General features: G+C 33.4%; 3 protein-coding genes and 1 non-coding gene across 6 annotated transcripts; all 4 read left to right on the forward strand.

Annotated features, from left to right (window-relative positions):
• Positions 1-351: 351 nt before the first annotated feature.
• On the forward strand, positions 352-4524 carry XEG113 (xyloglucanase 113). Its single transcript, XM_079029562.1, has 13 exons — positions 352-866; positions 1290-1589; positions 1672-1877; positions 1970-2075; positions 2339-2595; positions 2686-2821; positions 2951-3045; positions 3148-3201; positions 3387-3500; positions 3624-3722; positions 3797-3913; positions 4010-4096; positions 4174-4524. The coding sequence occupies exons 1-13, from the start codon at positions 710-712 to the stop codon at positions 4339-4341; spliced, it is 1896 nt and encodes a 631-aa protein (XP_078885688.1). The 5' UTR covers positions 352-709; the 3' UTR covers positions 4342-4524.
• A 129-nt stretch (positions 4525-4653) lies between these two features.
• Positions 4654-6328, forward strand: LOC145091773 (uncharacterized). Its single transcript, XM_079029563.1, has 3 exons — positions 4654-4871; positions 5134-5811; positions 5925-6328. The coding sequence occupies exons 2-3, from the start codon at positions 5205-5207 to the stop codon at positions 6134-6136; spliced, it is 819 nt and encodes a 272-aa protein (XP_078885689.1). The 5' UTR covers positions 4654-4871; positions 5134-5204; the 3' UTR covers positions 6137-6328.
• An 871-nt stretch (positions 6329-7199) lies between these two features.
• Positions 7200-7272, forward strand: TRNAE-CUC (transfer RNA glutamic acid (anticodon CUC)). The gene has a single exon. It is a non-coding gene; the product is annotated as a tRNA-Glu (tRNA).
• A 7608-nt stretch (positions 7273-14880) lies between these two features.
• Positions 14881-18421, forward strand: LOC145091774 (camphor resistance CrcB family protein). 3 transcript variants are annotated; one of them, XR_013702271.1, is made up of 8 exons: positions 14882-15218; positions 16099-16467; positions 16582-16659; positions 16749-16847; positions 16980-17172; positions 17260-17666; positions 17760-18037; positions 18132-18421. XR_013702271.1 is itself a non-coding variant. In XM_079029564.1 (7 exons), exons 2-7 carry the CDS (start codon positions 16132-16134, stop codon positions 17976-17978), a joined length of 1332 nt encoding a protein of 443 aa, XP_078885690.1. In that variant the 5' UTR covers positions 14881-15218; positions 16099-16131; the 3' UTR covers positions 17979-18123. The 3 variants fall into 3 exon arrangements, 1 of the variants encoding a protein (XP_078885690.1); XR_013702272.1 differs by having other exon boundaries at positions 18142-18421; XM_079029564.1 differs by lacking the exon at positions 18132-18421 and having other exon boundaries at positions 14881-15218; positions 17760-18123.
• Positions 18422-19261: the final 840 nt, after the last annotated feature.

Consider the following 19261-nt stretch of genomic DNA (forward strand, 5'->3'; position numbering starts at 1 on the left):
GGGATTAGTCGGTACGCGTAAGCTGGCCCAAAAACCCTCGTTAGGGAAGTTCCCTTTCCAAAGAAAAAAAATCAAACGACAATGAAATATGAACATGATTCAGAAAAAAAAAAGATAATTATGTTTTCCAACCTAATATTCTTTATGAAAGTATCAAATGAAATCGCTCACATTACTTTATTAAACCCCCGCCTGGTCAAGCACAATGAAGTATGAACATGATTTAAAAAAAAAAAAAAAAAAAAAAAAAAAAAAAAAAAAAGATGAATTATGAATTTATGATTGTCTTTGTGATAAAAGTAAAACGTCCACAAATGTCTAAAATTTCCATAAATGTATAGTTAATTCAAATTGGGTTTCATCATCCCTTAAAAAATAAACCCCCACGAAGCTCCGACTCTTCTGCACATCATGCACCAAACGCTATAGACACATGTCAATTTGATGCTCATGGTCATGGTGGCCAGATTCAGATTTTCAATTCAGACAGGGTGGAACCATTTGACTTTTGGTGTCGCTGCCTACTACGTTCAACTGCTCTAATTCTTCGATACATCACAGGAACATAGAAACAACTCGGAAAAACCCTACACCGATCATCAACATCTCTGATTTCTTCAAAAGTTGACATTTTATTTCTGCTGTATTGGCATTATGCCGATCAAATCCAGGATTTAGGGTTCTTTATTAAACCCCCGATAATCAAGCAATGGGTTGGAAAAATCCATTTAAAGATGTGGCGAACTCAAAGCCATTGTTCTTGACGGTTTATGGTACTGTATTGATCGGAATCGTCTTCTCTGCTATTTATGTCTTCTCCGCTGTTTACTCTCCTGAGTCCGCCTTCTCATGGAGCCTATCACAACGTACATCTCTTCCTTTCTCTCTGTGAATACACTTCTACTGATCTATGTCTGTATTATATCGATGACATGAGAACTATGCATTTCTTTAACTCTTTAAATGCTCCTTTACTTGAAATTCATCTGTCTTCCAAATTGGGATTAAAGTCAACTACCTTGGGTTGATTTCTAGCCTTCCCTTAGCATGTATGACCACCAAAATCTTTTTGAATTAGGCATTCAAGACCAAGTATTTAGCTTTTCTGCTATGGTTTTCTTGTGAATGTTGCCTGTTAATCGGTGCTTTAGAACTGCAATTGAAGATCATTCACTTCAAATCTTGAACTAATTTCAATCCAATTCTACTTCCATAGTTCCATGCCAGTAAATTGTTAAAAAAACAATATACCATTTTAACATGTCTTCTCGTTTTATGTGTCATGATAGATGTGGCACCTTCTTCCCCAAATCAAACATTTGATTCATCTTCTTCACTGAGAGTGGGTGGTGGTGTAATGGCACCGATGCCTCAGCCTCAAAACGGGAAACTAAACCCTATTTGGAAACCTCCCCCATCGGATTCAAAGATGCCCCCATTGGAGACATTTCGTTTAACAAAAGAATTGGTTCAAGAAAGAGTGAAAGATAACGTTATAATAGCAACATTTGGTAACTATGCCTTCATGGATTTCATCCTCACATGGGTTAAACACTTGACAGATTTGGGCGTTGAGAATCTTCTTGTCGGTAAGTTTTTTTCTTTCAAATACATCTACAAACCAATGAAAAATTACTAAAACCCATTTTCCAAATTGAATTTATTTTCAAGGTGCAATGGACACAAAACTATTGGAGGCTTTGTATTGGAAAGGTGTCCCGGTTTTTGACATGGGAAGTCATATGAGCACAATAGATGTTGGATGGGGTTCACCAACATTTCATAAAATGGGAAGAGAAAAAGTCATTCTCATTGATTCAATGTTACCTTTTGGTTATGAATTACTCATGTGTGACACCGACATGGTTTGGTTGAAGGTAAAATTTGTGGCAAAATAGCAACATACTTTCACTTTATTTCCAATTTGGTCACTAAAAATTTAAAAAAATATATATCATTATTTTCACAGAATCCACTTCCGTATCTTGCACGTTATCCTGAAGCAGATGTGTTGACTTCAACCGATCAAGTCACACCAACGGTTTCTGATGACCGATTAGACATCTGGCAACAAGGTTAAAATTGTAATCTCAAATCGGATTAAGGAGTTGTTTCTTTTTTCTTTTTTCCCATAAGTCCTATAACGTTAAAAGTGGTTGAATTGGTATTTGATAAGATAAAGTGATATATACATAAGGTTTGTTTGGATAAAGTGTTGTATACATAAGGTCTGTTTGTTTCTTTTTTTTAGACTAAATGACCATTTTTCCCTTACATTCAGAGAAAAAAAAAACATCCCCTAACATAGAATCTTTCTTGAACTTTTGGGGGTGGACAGTTGGGGGTGCATACAATATAGGTATCTTCCATTGGAGACCAACAGAATCTGCAAAAAAATTGGCAAAAGAATGGAAAGAGATGCTTTTAGCAGATGATAAAATATGGGATCAAAATGGTTTCAATGATCTTGTGCATAGGCAATTAGGGCCTTCTGTTGATGATGAAAGTGGACTTGTTTATGCTTATGATGGAAGTTTAAAGCTTGGACTTCTTCCTGCAACTATATTTTGTAGTGGGCATACTTATTTTGTTCAAGTAAGAGCTTATAACAAATACTAGAATAAATCTTTTTTGAAACTTGTTCATTTGATTATTTGATTATTTATCATTTTTGCATTTGTGTAGGCTATGTATCAACAACTGAGGTTGGAGGCGTATGCTGTGCATACCACATTTCAATATGCAGGAACTGAAGGAAAGCGTCATAGGTTACGTGAAGCTATGGTGTTCTATGATCCACCAGAATATTTTGACTCACCAGGTACTTATTTTGTAGATTTTGTATACTTTAAATTTGCTAAATATATGTTCACTTGTGGCTTAAATAGGGTGCAAAGGTGAAATTGTTATGATTAAAAATACAAGTTCTATTTGTTGTGTTGATATACAGGAGGGTTTTTGGCATTCAAACCATCCATTCCAAAAAGCTTGTTACTTGATGGGGAACATAATCTTGAAACTCATTTCACTCTTGTTAATTATCAAGTATGGATATATGAACATATTTCTTCATCTTGCCACTTCTTTATACAATGTCATGATTCAGAGTAATTTGATTTTGAATTGATTTATGTGAGTGAATTGCAGATGAAGCAAATAAGGAATGCCCTTGCCATAGCATCAATTTTAAATCGTACGCTGGTGAGAAACTAGTACAGTTTACTAAGTATCATGTTAATTTGATAGCATCAATGTTTTACTTTTTTATGTCAAATTTTTAGTTTGATTTTGAGCTAAATGGAAGAAATAGCAAAACACTTTCATTGATGTTTTTTGCATTTAACCTTTGGATTTTTAAATTCTAATTTGAAATTTTGGAATTTTAGGTTATGCCTCCATTATGGTGTAGGTTGGATAGATTATGGTTTCCACATCCTGGAGTTCTCATAGGGTCAATGACAAGACAACCCTTCATCTGCCCTTTGGATCATGTATTTGAGGTACATTTTTTTGCAAATACATTTCTGAAAAAACCAAAAAATAAAAAACAACTTGAATTACTTGTTTTATAAGTACAATAAACTATAAATTTATTAGTTAACAAAAAAAGGTGATCTGTTCAGGTTAACACCATGTTAAAGGCAATGCCTGAAGAGGAATTTGGGCCTGGAATCAACATAAGAGAGTATTCTTTCTTAGATAATCCATTGATGCCTGCAAAGGTATGGATATAGGGAGAAAATGGTAATTTCACTTCAGATTCAGACATCATTTTTCCTAAATTTCGTGCTTTCAGGTGAAGGATTCATGGCTCAATGTACAACTATGCCAACAAGGATCGGAAAATTGCCAATCAAACATTACAAACACAGCAGGAGTACTCAGATTTCCCAGACACAGTAACGAAGAAACTGTATGCAAGATTAAATTTTTGTCTGTAAATGCATCATAACTGGTAAGAAATTTGAGCCTGATTGTGACCTAATAATTGTACAAAAATATTGAACAGTTGAAAACGGTGTTCTCGCCATTGAAGGATGTGAAAGTAATCCAGTTTTCATCGATGCAAGATGCCTTCGAAGGATTCACTGACAAGGCAAGCAATCAATTTAGGGTTTTTAGTTTTGACGTGATGAGATTACTGAAATTGATGAAATTTTTTGATGTAATCAGATTAGGGAAGAAAAATTCAGGAAGCGAGTGAAGCGATATGTTGGAATCTGGTGTTGTGTTGACAGTCATACGCCGGGTCACATATATTACGACATGTATTGGGATGAGAAACCCGATTGGAAGCCTCTCCCTCCTCAAACCCCAGAAGACGATCATCCTCATTGGTGAATGGTGATCCATCCATGTTTATAGATAGAGAACTTTCATGTATACACAGAGGGAAGGGTGATCGTGATCGAATGATTGATTGATTATTGGGGATCGGTTTTGAACAGTAATGTTATAGTAATTTGTAGCCTTCTGGATTTGATCTTCTCTATTGTCCGATAATTTAAGGGATATTCATAATCATATCATAACCATGGTTTCTTAAGATAACATAAATGACAATGAGCAAGGTTTTAACTTGGGCCCACTTGTAACCTGGGTCGAACTAGTTTACCTAATAACCCTCAGTTGTGGATTAACATCGGGTTTCATTAGTAACTCATGCATAGACAATGTCACAATGTGTTGCTATAAATAGAAATCTAACAAAAACCAAACATATATACAAGAGATCCTATAAATTCGTCCCAATAACATGTCAACCACAAAACAATTTCACGTTAAAAATATTAGTGGTTTGCTTATCTTATACACAAAGTTAAATGGCAATAAATGAAAATTAAGACCTCATTTGTTCTTATTGCAATAAGGTATTAGACTCCCTTTTTCCTCTTAATTATTCATGTTTGAGAACTCAATGATTCTTCAGATGGTTTTATAATTTTCAAAGTAGACGTCTCGTATGATCTTTGTAATCCTTTTCAAAAAATCGTGTTTGTATCATTAAGGCCAATATGTACTTGATTAGGAGGTTGTATGCATGTTTTCCTATAAATATGTGAATGTTATCTTGTCTGATGTTTTTTCTCCTTTATACCTAATATTGTGAGCATGTTATGTGCTAATTTGCAGGGTCCTTGTTTCTAAATATATATCAATTTGTTTTACTTGGTAACGGGAGGCTTTGTGAGCGGACTGCGATAATGGCCAATCAACCTAACTCAAGTGGGGCGGGTGGTAGTGGTAATCCCCCATCATCGACACAACCTTCACCAGGGGGATATCCTTCGCCCGGAGAACATCCTGCACAGGGATATCCACCCGAAGGAAATCCTCCATCATCTGGGCAACCTTCACCTGGCGGATATCCTCCACCCAGAGAACATTCTCCACACGAATATCCACCTGGGGGATACCCTAAACACGGAGAACATCCTCCACAAGGAGGGTATCCACCGCCCGGAGAACATCCTTCACAAGGATATCCACCAACCGGATATCCTCCGCAAGATTACTCACCACAAGGGTATCCACAAGGATATCCTCCCCACCAAGGGTATCCTCCTCAACAAGGGTATCCACCACAAGGATATCCTCCTCAACAAGGTTATCCTCCACATGGATATCCTCAACAAGGCTACTCGCCTTATGGGTATCCCCAAGGAGGTCATCCTGGTGCTTATCCACCTGCAGGTTATCCTGGTGCCCCTTCTGCGGGTGGATACCCACCAGCAGGCTATCCTCATAGTGGATATCCTCAAGGTGCTCCTCCCGGTCAACATGGAGGCACTCCTCCCGGTCAACATGGAGGTAAGTGTATCGAGTTTACTTGTAGAGGAAAATAATTCATTTACCTTAGATACAATGAGCAAAATAAAACAATATATCTAATTCTTTAATATGTCATTCCCTTACGCTTTTAGCACAAAAAGGAGACAAGCTCCCCGGTGGCGTAATGGGAGTGCTTGCTGGTGGAGCGGCAGCATACATGGCTCATGGTCATTATGGGCATGGTGGTCATGGTCATGGTTATGGCCATGGAAAATTTAAGCATGGAAAACACCATCATGGAAAATACAAGCGTGGAAAGTTTGGTAAGCACAAGGGTCATGGAAAATTCAAGCTCTGGAAGTAAATTATGGAAAATCTTGGATATGGTGAAATTCTATACATGACATGAGTTACGTAAATTAGCATAGACACACATATTTTCTTTGATTTATAAGCTTATTTTTTCATATTATCATTGTATATAAACCGACTACATGTTGTGAAATATTCGATGATAAAGAATGCAACATCCAATATATATATCAAATTCAAAATTACAACATACATACCATGATGGACTTCAAATCGTTTACTATGGTACATATATGTTCAAAATGTTTTAGCGTTGTTGTATTAAATGAAAATATTGATAACCTAACTAACCGAAGTCTAACCATGCCTAAGAAAATGACTTAAATGAGACATTTTTAATCTAAAAGTATAATTACTAGATATGTATGGAAAAGAGAATGACTTAAATAAGACAGCTCAAAAATATATGTTATAATGTAGTGATCTTATTCCTAGCATAATAAAGAATCTTTGTGTTTTCTAATTTAATAGGTACCAATGCAAAGTCCTTAACTATAATTAATAACCAATCTGACACGAAAAAAGAAAAAACAACATACTTAGAGGGTGTTTGGGTTAGCTTTTTAAATGACTTTTGATTTTATCTTTTAGAAAAAGTTCCAAAAAATGTTTGGCAAAGTGAAAAGGACTTTTGTAAATGACTTTTCCCATAGAGTAATTTGAGTCTTTTTGAAAAGTCACGATTACCTGACTTTTTCCAACTTTTCACCAGCTAAAAATATTAAATTACCAATATATCCCTCATCCACCCTAAACATGTCTTTTTTTTTGTCATTTTACATGTAAAAATTAAACCAAACACTTTAATTTTTGACTTTTTCCTTTCAAAAACTAATCCAAATACATTTTAAAAAATAATTTTTGTAAAAAGTTCATTTACAAAAAGTCCTTTTATAAAAAAGACTTTTGCCCCACAAAAACTAAGCCAACCACCCTCTTAATACCCAAATGTTAAAATACATCAAGTCCAAGGATCAGACTCACGAAGTTAGATAAGTTGTCTAGAAAAATATAAACTATGAATAAATAATAATATTTTCTAAATTTAACAGCAATCCGTTGTAGTCTAGTTGGTTAGGATACTCGGCTCTCACCCGAGAGACCCGGGTTCAAGTCCCGGCAACGGAATTTTAGTTTTTCTTTCGAATTTATTTTGTCTCTCTCTCTCTTTATATATATATATATAATGAAATCAACAATAACAATAAGAAAAAAAACAATAATTGAAATAGATTATTATTAGGATGACAATAAGTTAGGTTTCTATGGCTTTGAAAATCTCAACATATAACTTGTTTAAGTAAAGGGGTTACTTAATAGATGAGTTGAAATGGAATTGACCATTTTATTTTTCCTAAACAAACCTACTAAATAAATGGATTGAACCATTTAAATTAAAATAATTAAATAAAAACTTACACCTATTAATAAATTTGTTGAAATCGGGTCCCCATCCACAAGTCTCTTACCCATCCGAAATTAATTTTTTTTTTCCTACGAAAATTGGACATATTATAAGTTAACAAGACAATATATGTAATTTTCCATTTAGATTTTTGTGCATGATATTCATCAACAAAAAAAAATCTAGTTCATGGGTGTAGTGGTTTCACAACGAAAGTACTTGAGTTCCATTTTCATGTCAAATCTAGAATTTTGCTTTTAGCCAAGATGCTACGAAACGTTTGGTAACTTCAAAATAAAAAAAAATGATTTTATATAACAAAATCATACACAATACATGTTTTGTAAATAAGAGGACTAGACAGGTTAGAGAATAAAATACCCGATCTCAGCCCCTCCCTTGGATTTCACCTTGTTGGGATCCCATCTCATGTCCCTAAGCAGGACCTGGTTTGACAGATAATATCCAACATCGATTTGGACGGATCAAACTAGTTCCAAGTCCCAACAGATTAGGCAAAATTTTCATCCATGCATACTCCAATCTTTATTCATATAAGACAAAACCTCATAAATGGTCCATGTGGTTTTATAAAATCTGAAATTTCATCCCTAACTTTAAAAAACCTTACGGATGGTCTATATGAGTTCAAAACTTTTAATGTGTAGTACTTATATCTCACTTCGTCAGTATTTGTTTGTTAAGTAAATGACATTTTTCGTCATTTCACTACCTATGGACCATTATGAGGCTTTTTATATTATTTTTAAAAAAATAAAATTTAATATGCAAGGGGTCCCGCCCCATCTCTCTCCCTTCCTCTCTCTCTCACATACACACACACACACACACACATATATATATATATATATATATATATATATATATATATATATATATTCTTAGTCAAGGTCTTTCTTAGTGCTTTTAATTTTAAAGTTCAATGTTTTTATTTCTCTTAATGTGTGTCTTTTTCAAACTGATGAGCAATGCGGATTTTTTTTTTATGATCTTGTTGTTTGTGTGTTATGCTCTATTTTTCTTTTCTCTTTCTCTTCCAATTTGATTTTTTCAGGTCATAAATATGATGAAGACGGTAGGGTTGAGATATGTTTAATTTTCAGTATATGACTATGTATAAGTGTGTGTGTGTGTGTTAGAGAAAAAGTAGTCACATTTCCTTCCTTAATCTCATCGTTGAAAGTATGCCCCTTTCTCCCCCTTTCAAAATAAGAACCGATGTGCACCTTTGTTTCCCATTTATGTAGGTAATTGAGGTAATTGATTGGGGAATAACTAAGAGTTCCTCAAATTGCTATTGTATGTGATAGAGATAGACATAGAGACCATAAGGACTTGGACACCTCTTCGTCATCTTTAGGGAGAGAAAAAAAAGATATATAATGGGGGCGGGAGAGTAAAAGCATAGTTGTTTACGTTTATGTTCTCCAGCAAAGCAATATCTTGGATCGATTAGTTGGATGATCGAATCGTAGTTATTTTCCAGCAAGCATGAGGCTTGGATCTTGTTTGGCTTTTCTGGTGGTATTGGGTTTTAATTTTTAGATATAATGGATTAACATCCATGGGCATGGATTAACATCAAATATGCAGGTTACGATGAAGCCAGGGTCTACCTATGTGTAATGTTGGAAACGAAAATTGTAACGCTCGTAGATCTGACCTAGTCAATTTAGAGATAATAGGGGTCGAAAATGACTTTCGACAAAAGATTATTTAGAAAAAAAATAATCTTAACCAAGTTGTAGAATATGTCTCAAGGGTTCCGTACATATAAAGAGCGCCGAAATCCGAGTTATAACGAAGAAGTTATGACCCGTCGAAGTTTAGCGACGGAACCGGCATGGCAACGCGAAGACGTAAATAGTGAATTTATGATAGAGCTTCTTTTAGCCTTAGTAATCTAAATGATAGTCGTAGAATATGTTAACCTGAGAGTGTCCATAAAAAGAACGCCCAAATCTGACTTATTATGAGGAAGTTATGATTTTTCGAAGTTTCGGCTTAGCGGTGTACAACCCGAAGTTCGAGTATTAGATCGAGCGGTTTTTATCCGACACAACCTAAAAGAGAATCGAAGATCTCGTTATTAGTGGCGTAACGATAAAAAGACAGACGATAATGGACATCAGATGAAGAAGTTATGGGATTTTAACAGACCAATCCTGTCCCGGCCTGTTAAAAATATAACTTTAAAAATAAAGTCAAAATTAGCCGACGAAGTCTAAACGAAAGTTGTAGAGTACGTCTCCACCTACGCGTGGATAAAAATAACGTCAAAAACGGAGTTCGTATGAACGAGCTACAAATTATAATAGCATATTTACGTATTAAAATAAAGTATAAATCATATATACGTACACACACACACACATACATATATATATATATATATATATATATATATATATATATATATGTATATATCATTAGAAAGGTATCGACGATGCGGTCATTATAAGACTAATGTTGAGTTCTTTCGACATTATTTTAGTACAAATATCATTAAATCCATTTTAAATAGTATTATAGAGGGGTGTTTAGTTGTTTATATAACTAAAAGGTCATTAAGTAATTATGGAGGGTAGTTTTTGAAAATTCATTTAGTATAAATAAGAGCCTTGGACTCTCATATTTCTTTCACCATTCTCTTGATTCAAGAGTCTTTCTCTCCTTATCCCCCGAGCATTTCGGTCCCTCGTGATTCGACTTCTTTTTCTGTAGTTTTTAGTATAGTAAGGTGAGCGCTGAAGCGCTGCACGAATCTTTCTTAGAAAAATTCAACGACGAAGTTCTGCCCCTGTAGAGCCCAACTTCTAGCTAAAATCCTCTTGTAAGTAAGTTATGCTTACCCTATTTTAATATAGCTTATATTTAAATTTAATATTGTTATTATGAACTTATAATAAATATTTGAGCTATTATTATTGCTTATATAAGTGTCGTTATAATATATTTTTAACTACTCGCAGTACGGAGAATCTGGTTTAAAGGGTCGCATAGGGTTGTTGGATTTCAGAAGCACTATACGCCAAAATGGTCCTACCCTCTAGTGTTTTATGTCTGGCCCCTTTCTGTATATAGTGGCTGGAAAGTATTGTTTAAACGCTTATATAATAATAATAATAATAATAATAATAATAATAATAATAAGACTAATAATTAGTCACGGTAAATATTAGACTAAAATCTAGTGGTAATAATAATAGGTTTCATCGAAGGAAATTATTTTAAAGTAAACGAAGCGCTGTCCGAGTACCGAGTCACCACCTTCTCAGGTGAGTGCATAGTTACTTTCATCTTACACATAGATATGAAGTGTTTAATATAAATTACGTGATATGTGTGCATCTTATCTGTATACTTGCTTTCTATGTTGGATGAACGATTTTATACATGTTTTAAATGATTTAAAATGTATATGTATTTTTATATCTACAAAATATGTTGGGTAAAACATGGGTAGATGAAATATGAGTCGGATGATGAGATGAGAGGTGATATAGACCATGAGATAAGGGTGAGAGGTGAACAATGAGAGAAGCCTTTTAACCAAATGATGGATCCGTCATCTAGCAGAATATGGATGACAACCACATACTATTCTAGACAGTCTAGTGGAACACTAGCATGCTCGCAACCTGTAGGTGTTGTGAACGATGTGTTCACCCGGTGTACTCTAAACCTTGGCGATCATGCAGACTTGATGCCTAAACCCTGGTGACTATGCAGACTTAGTGCCTAAACCTTGGCGATCATGCATACTTGATGCCTAAACCGTGGTGACTATGCAGACTTAGTGCCTAAACCTTGGTGATCATGCAGACTTGATGCCTAAACTCTGGCGACTATGCGAACTTAGTGCCTAAGCCCTGGTGACTATGCAGACTTAGTGCCCGTTGTGTAAACCGTGGCAACGATGGACTTCGTGCCGATTCCTTAGGATGATCCTTAGGAATGAATGAACGAGGAATAGCTGATTCTTAGGGTAGATCCTTAAGACTAAATAAGATAATGGTGATGGGTAATTGGTTGATTGTTTGATTGTTTAAACATAATAATTATATTATTGTGGGTTGAAAACCCTACGTACTCACCAGGTTTCCCAACCCGACTCACTCAGTTTATTTATATCACAAGTGTCGATATGAAGTGACATTACACTGAGAGATTAAGGAGATGTAGATCACTAGTGTAAATGAATGTAAGTTCTATTTATGCTTATGTTTCTGTATTGACGATGACATCCCAAATGTTTTAAAATGAATAAAATACATTTCTTCGGAAATGCTTTGATAACGTATTTATCGTGTTTTTCTGGGAATAAATTCTGCAACATTTTTATTAAAAGAGGTACTCTGATTTTTATAAAACATAAACAAAATCGGTCTTTTTCTGGCCGTGAAAATGGGGATGTCACAAAAATATATTCCAAACCATACCTGGTTCGAGCATTTTTCTTGTAACTTGGATTAACCCACAGACTTCAAAATCATGCATGTCCGTAGGATGAACCAATCACCCCCACATCTCTATCCTCTTTAAACGATTCCAAAACTCGGTTCATGTGTATTTGGATTTGTGTGTGTATTCTAAACCACCGAACTCTCTTTATTTCTTTTCCCATCTCTAGTTGAGCCTAATCTGCATCTTTATCAAAACATGATATCAGAAAAACAAATCGATATCGAATTAACAAATCGATGTCCAGATTTTGTTTATGGATTCAATGGTAGATGAAGAAAAAATATGAGAGGAATTCGTGAGGAGGCCATCAAAACCCTAAAAACCATACAGGTTATGGTGGATTCAAAACCAAAATCGAACCCTTGAGTCAAAGGGCGATGACTAAACTCGGTTGGAGGAGGCTCTGATCCACAAGAATGTAGCTGTAAAGGTTGATATGGGTTTGTTTCAGTCTAGGCTTGATTTTGAAGGTGCAGAACCTAATAAACCCAAATCAAGAAAAAGGTAAGTTCTTTTTAGGAAGAAGACGTATAGGGAGGAGAGAAAAAGAGAGAGAGAGAGAGAGAGAGAGAGAGAGAGAGATGGTGAGACCCTTTTATATTAAATAATTATATTTTCGTTATCTTTTTTTTAAATAAGGCAAAACTTCATAAATGGTCCCTGGGGGTAGTGAAATGATGAAAATACTCTTCACTTAACATTAGAAAGCTAACGAAATTAGGCATAAGGACCAAACATTAAAAGTTTTGAAACCATATGAACCATCTATGAAGTTTTTTTATACTTAGGGACTAAACTTTAGATTTCGAAATATCACAGGAACCGTTTATGAAGTTTTTTCTTTAAATAAAATCAAAAAAGTTGCAGATTTTTAATATTTTTTTTTTCATTTGAAAAAAGTACAAACATAAACACAAATAAAAGTCTTCATATAACTTTAACAATCTCAAACACTAGAAATATTTAATGTTTAATAAATATAAATATAATTGTTAAATAGGTTGGTAGGTTGAAATGTTTGTTGATTTGGTTTGGTTATGTAGGGTTCATTTGAAGTTCCATTTCTCTACAAAAATGTTAATGTTCATATCCAAGTGGAAACAATCACAACTGGTAAGCATTCTAAATGATTTTTTTCACTTACATTAATCAAAACTATTATTTTAAGTGGCGCGTTCTCATGGATGCCACACCGGTTGTCACTATATAGACCTTCTAGCAGTCTATAAAAGAATTCTAGCGACTTTATGAAGAATTTTGCTGTGTTTTCAATGAAGTATCACTCTGTCAACATTCTTCTCTATAATTTTTTCTCTTATTTTCGATATAGATGCGTGTCACAACAACAAGATAGAAAGAGGTGTTAGTGACCATTAAAGATGAAAAGATAATACATAATTTAAGAATAATATATAAAGTGTAAATTATAGATTTATGATATTTATGTCAATGAAAAATATGTTGTTGGATTGTTAGGTTACATCTCTCTCTCTCTATCTCTCTCTTTTGATCTAAATTTGATAATTGAAGTAGGTAGGAAAGATATGTGCTAACGATTTTGAATTTGTATTGTCCTATAGAAACCAACCGTAGCCTCACAGACCATTCCTTCATATCTCAGTAGGTCTTAACATTTCCCAAAATTAAGCTACAAGAAGTCATGGATGCAATTCTTGAATTAATCATCTAAACCGAATTTCATTTGTTAGTTGGATGTAGTGACCAAAATGCAAGATTTGTGAAATTTCATTATTATTTCTTAGTGTTAACCTTTAGCAAATTATGAGACTAATATTATATTTTTGTTCATAACATTTTTTTTTGAACAGAATATATGTATATGTGATTGAGTATAACATGAAAAATCATATTTTAATTTTTATAAGGAAAGAAATACTTTGAAATCGACCAAATTACAATGTCTGAATTTGATGTTTATGGTTATGACAATTCATTTTATTTGTATTGTTTATCGAATTTCTTTGAAAAATTTAATGTTGCTGGTACATGTAACAACTTATTGTTGCTTTTGGTTTTACAGGGCCAATATGAAAAAAGTCATATGAGCATCCATGGGGGTTGGTACACCGAACAAAGTCAATTCATAAAGCTATTACATAATATGTTTTAATCAATAAGTCGCATTACGTTGTGATAAAACAAGATCACATAGATTATTTATGTTAAAAATTACTGTATTAAAAAACCAAATTGCTCTAATATAAATATTAAATATTTTTATCTAATAAATTTGGTTCAAAAACTATAAAAATGAATCTAACAAATATTTTTTTTTTATTAAAATTCAACTTAAGACAAAGCCACTTATTAATGTGATATTTACTATAATAAATAAAAGTTTTTTTGCCACATGTCTTCTTCTCCTTCAATTAGACACATGACATTTTTATAGAATTTTTAAAATTTTCTATTTTTCACTTGTCATTTTATTGTATTTTTCATTTTAATATGTAAGGTAATATATATGTAAAATATTTATTAGAAAGAGTTTATATATGTAATGTATTCAATACATTAAAACCTCATTAATTTTAATAATTCAAAAAATTTCTCATTTTTCTTATAAATTTAAAAATTTCAAATTGTTAAAATTTTATATTTTTTTTAAAAGAAACTCATGTAATACATGGGTCTTACACCTAGTATTTATGTTTCTCACATTCAAAATTTTTCAAATATTTAGAATTTCCATATTTAATATTTTTCTTACACCTAGTTTTATAAAATTAATAGACTAATTAAAACCAAATTCATAAAAAAAACTTGTAAGAAATCACCCTCTCTTGATTTAATTTTTCACTGTTGGGAGTTGGGAGTCGACGCTGGCCGTCCCCAATTCATCGGTCCGAGACTCCGAACCAAAATTTACAGAGCTCCGTTTGTAGCTTCTGGTTACAGAGATAAGTCCATGTCATAATGCCGCTTTCCAACTTTTTCTTTTGTATGTGTAAAGCGAATGAGAGCCGCATGATTCATGTGGAACAAAGACAAAACTCCAGCAGAAAAAATACGTCTGGTCAGCGATCTATGAGAGCCCAAATAAAAATTATTACTCAAACAAATCACTAATCCACGGCATCACTCCCGTAGCCGCCGTTCGATTCTCATAATCCGTCGCCGTTCAACGCCCGATCAGATTTCGTCTATCATCTTCTTTCAGGTCAATATTTACACCCTCTCTCTCTCTCTCAAGCTGTCGCATTTTGTAGTTTCTATGTTTGCTATTTTTCGTTTTCAGTTCTGTTATCGTAGTTAGATTCGTTATCATATTATTATATAATTCTTAATCCTTGACATATAAACGCACTAACAGATCCATTTCTTGTTTAATTAGTGAATTAATTAATCCCAAAAGGTAACTGAAAAGTTTTGCTTTATGATACAATCTCAGAACTTTTTCCCCTAAAAAAACACCCATATTAGTGTTTTTATAAATTTTACTGATTCAGATCCTTCCATGATCCTTGATTTTGGAGGTTATGACTTATGATTAAGAGGAACTTTTTGTGTTACGTATTTGGTTAATAATTTGGATTTGATTGATTGGTCTTTTTTGCCCTTTTATTGGACAACAAATACCTTTTTCTAGTTGTTATTCATGTGTGCTGCAACTTGATCATGATGGTTGACCACTAACCTAACATAACCTTTTTCCACTTAATGATGTTTTAAAACACTTATTTAGTTATTCATTTGCATGAAACATTTTTGGTATGTGAATAACCTCATGCATTTGCACCTTTCACCAAAATTTTGATTGGAATTTGCAAAAACATTTTTGGTCTGTGAATAAGCTGATGATTCTTTTAATTTTATCTGTTTTATATCCATTAGACTATTTAACTTGTATAAATTTACATATGATATCTTCTTGTTTTAGTTTATGATTACTTAATATTTAGACTTTAAATAATTCATCAGGTGACATCACTTGTTATGAAACTTTGTTCTTGTTGTTTTTTATAAGTGGAGTAGTTAACTTGTTCTTGTTTTAATACATGTACATATGACTCCTAATTTAATCTGCATTTGTTTTAAAGTTTTTGAAGTAGGAAAAAGGTTTCAAAAGGCTAATGGATTATGGTCACAATGACTGTGAACCAAGAAGAAGTGGATCTTTTAGTCGAATCAGCAGTACAAATTCTTCATTCAGGAGGCAGTCTTTCAATTTCAACCAATCAGGAGCTAATGATGACAGTGATCACCTATCAGTTTCAGAAGCAGGAGATATTGGAGATAGAGCACTTCATAGTAAAAGACATAGTGGAAATGAAAGTGGAAGACCTGTGTTCCCTTTTGAAGAAAATCTTGTACTTCCCATTCAAGAACATTCTTTTAAAGAATCACACCTCCCAACTCCATCTCCCTCTTCACCAGATGCAATATTACATGACAAAGGCCAGAATCAAGTAAGTTTCTTTATGTCATATCATATCATATCACTGACTCTTTGATTATAACTATAAGTCTATACTCTATAACCAAGTCCATGTTTTATAACATTTACACTTGTTCATATGTAGGATTGTAAAAAAGAGCTTCCATGGTTCATGACATATATCTCATCCCGTGTTCATCTAGCTGTACTTGGCATTCTTGGGGTAATTTTCTAACCTCTAAACCATCTTTTCCAATCATAAATATAAACTTCATTTATTTATTTTTTTAAAATTTTTTATTTTAAATGCAGGTATTGACAAGGTACCTACTAGAAAAACTATTTGGTCCTCAAGTGGTAGGTGCTACAAGTGACAATAGCTATATGTATGTAGACCTTCCTCCCAATATGGTATCTTTCTTTCTTTCTTTCTTTCTTTCACTCTCCCAATAATGACATATCATACTTTCTAACAAATTACATATCATTCGTATAATTCTTTTTTTTTTTTTTTCTTTTTTTTTTTCTGTCATATAATTGAAGATTGGTTCTTTCTTGATGGGTTGGTTTGGTGTTGTTTTCAAAGGAGATATATCCAAATTCTCCCCTGAGCTGGCAGTTGGGTTGACCACAGGTTACTTAGGGAGTCTGACCACATTCAGTGGCTGGAATCAGAAAATGCTCGAGCTTAGTGTCAATGGTCAATGGGTTTTCTCTTTTCTTGGATTTTTTTTAGGTAATTCCACATTTTACATAAATTCAAGCTTTGTTTTTTTTTCATTCATGCTTTGCTTAATTGCTTAATTGGTATTTTTCTTTGCAGGCTTGTTTCTTGTTGCATATTCATTCATATTTGGGGTGGAGACAGCAAAGGGTGTGAAATGGGTTTTTAACAAAACAAATCTAAATTCCAAATGTGGGTTTGAATTAAAGAACAACATTATAAGTGAAAGTATACTGATAGTTTTGATGATTACATTACTGGGGTTGCTATGGGGTGTGAGTATTGCATTATTAAAAAGGGATTTTGAGAGTGACAAAAGTACAAGTCAGTTATGGTTAGGTTGTATAGTTGGACCAATCGGTGTATGGATCAGATTCTATTTAGCAAAATTCAATGGAAAAGGCTTAGGAAGACAACACATCATGAAATGGATGCCTTTTGGGACATTGATTGCAAATGTATCAGCCTCCTGCATCATGGCAACCTTTGCAACATTGAAGAAAGCTGTAAATCTTCTTCTTTTTCTTCTTCTTTGCATGTTCTGAATGGTATTATGGTTGTTAAAACATTTTTTTTTTTTGACATTGATAAATATATAGGTGAAGGATGAACATTTTGATATTGTGGCAACAGGGATCCAGTTTGGGTTATGTGGTTGTTTGAGTACAGTTTCAACTTTCATTGCTGAATTTGGAGCAATGAGAGAGAGTGTGGATCCTTGGAAAGCGTATGTGTATGCATTCACAACTATGATTGTATCATTTGTTTTTGGGACCTTCATTTACTCGGTTCCTGTGTGGGCTAAAAGTTGGTCATAGTCACAGATTCATCACACAACCAAATTAATCGACCTAACCATAGTTGGAAGTTGAAGCTTGTAAGTATGATGACTAATTATTATAAGTGATTGTACTAACATTCTATAAATGTGGATGCATATTAATTAAACTTTTTTTTAATGAATATTGAAGCGGTTTTCAGGTGTTTAAAATAGTTTTCTAGTAGACATGTGTGGTGAGCATTTCACATTGAAGAAATGACTCGGTGGTTGATCTAGAGGAAGTCAAGACATATATGACCTAGGTCAGTCTTGAACCTCGAACCCTAAAGGAGTTGGTTGAGGGGTATCTTTCCAACAAATCTTGATATTGTTAGGTTATAGGCCATTTGGTAGAAGATTTGTATTGGGTATTTGACATTTGTATAGTAAAAGCTATTTAATAACCTTTTTGTGTAGTAATAAGTCTTGCAATAAATCTCATTGGGATGCGCTTGGAAAAAAAAAGGTGGAGTACTCTACGACAAGAAGATATTGGAGTTAAAACCCAACTTCTAAAATAACGAGTAACAAACAGGTTAAAGAATAGTATGTAAACACTTAAAATGACATCGCTTTAGCAAGGAACACAAATGTTATTTACTATGCGGTAATATGTAAAATGGGTAACAAATCATTTATAGTTTTCTACCATTAAAAAAACATTCATGACAAAAAGATTGTTATCGAAAAGTGAGTTATTATTACTTCTATTCAGAAAATATGATGATGACCTCGTATAATTTGTTTAAGGAGTTTAAGGATTAATGTCATAGATGAACAATGAACTATTATAACTCTTAAAAAACATGAGACTATTTAATAGTTAGTTGATATTGTTTAAACAGTTTAATTACTTTATTGCTATTAAAATATTTTTTTGAACAAAGTAAAAGTATCTTATATAGTTTCATATTAAATTTTTTAGTTTAATGATATTTTTTGAACAATTTAAATAGTTTACTTGTTAACCAACATTAAGCCGCTGAGGTTTTGAAAACCGAAATCGGTGGCTTTATCAATTCGATTAACTCAAAATAATTGACTATTTGAGAACCCGTCAAAACCATCCGGTTTTGGCTAAGAACCGATCCAAACTGGTTTCACCTTGAAGTGTTGGAACCTTTCAATGTTCTTTAATTCTCTTAGAGCAAATTGCAGCTTTGGTCTTGTGGTTGGCACTGTTTAGCACTTTTAGTCCAAGTTTTGAAAGAGAAAAAAAGAAATTAAAAAGGGTAACATAGTCTTTTTAGATGGATCAAGAACTAATCTTGCCAGATTTAG

The sequence above is a fragment of the Lactuca serriola genome, chromosome 3 (genome assembly GCF_051521515.1).
Source record: "Lactuca serriola cultivar US96UC23 chromosome 3, Lser_US96UC23_V15, whole genome shotgun sequence".
NCBI classification, from domain to species: Eukaryota; Viridiplantae; Streptophyta; class Magnoliopsida; order Asterales; family Asteraceae; genus Lactuca; species Lactuca serriola.

What these genes read in the sequence shown, in the direction of transcription:
- XEG113 (XM_079029562.1), top strand. Translation starts at nt 710, where the DNA reads ATGGGTTGGAAAAATCCATTTAAAGATGTGGCGAACTCAAAGCCATTG. An exon ending in CTTTGGATCATGTATTTGAG is followed by an intron (nt 3,501 to 3,623) that starts GTACATTTTTTT and finishes TGATCTGTTCAG; the next exon opens with GTTAACACCATGTTAAAGGC. An exon ending in GACACAGTAACGAAGAAACT is followed by an intron (nt 3,914 to 4,009) that starts GTATGCAAGATT and finishes AATATTGAACAG; the next exon opens with TTGAAAACGGTGTTCTCGCC.
- LOC145091773 (XM_079029563.1), top strand. Translation starts at nt 5,205, where the DNA reads ATGGCCAATCAACCTAACTCAAGTGGGGCGGGTGGTAGTGGTAATCCC. An exon ending in TCCTCCCGGTCAACATGGAG is followed by an intron (nt 5,812 to 5,924) that starts GTAAGTGTATCG and finishes TTACGCTTTTAG; the next exon opens with CACAAAAAGGAGACAAGCTC.
- LOC145091774 (XM_079029564.1), top strand. Translation starts at nt 16,132, where the DNA reads ATGGATTATGGTCACAATGACTGTGAACCAAGAAGAAGTGGATCTTTT. An exon ending in CTGTACTTGGCATTCTTGGG is followed by an intron (nt 16,660 to 16,748) that starts GTAATTTTCTAA and finishes TTTTAAATGCAG; the next exon opens with GTATTGACAAGGTACCTACT. An exon ending in TAGACCTTCCTCCCAATATG is followed by an intron (nt 16,848 to 16,979) that starts GTATCTTTCTTT and finishes ATATAATTGAAG; the next exon opens with ATTGGTTCTTTCTTGATGGG.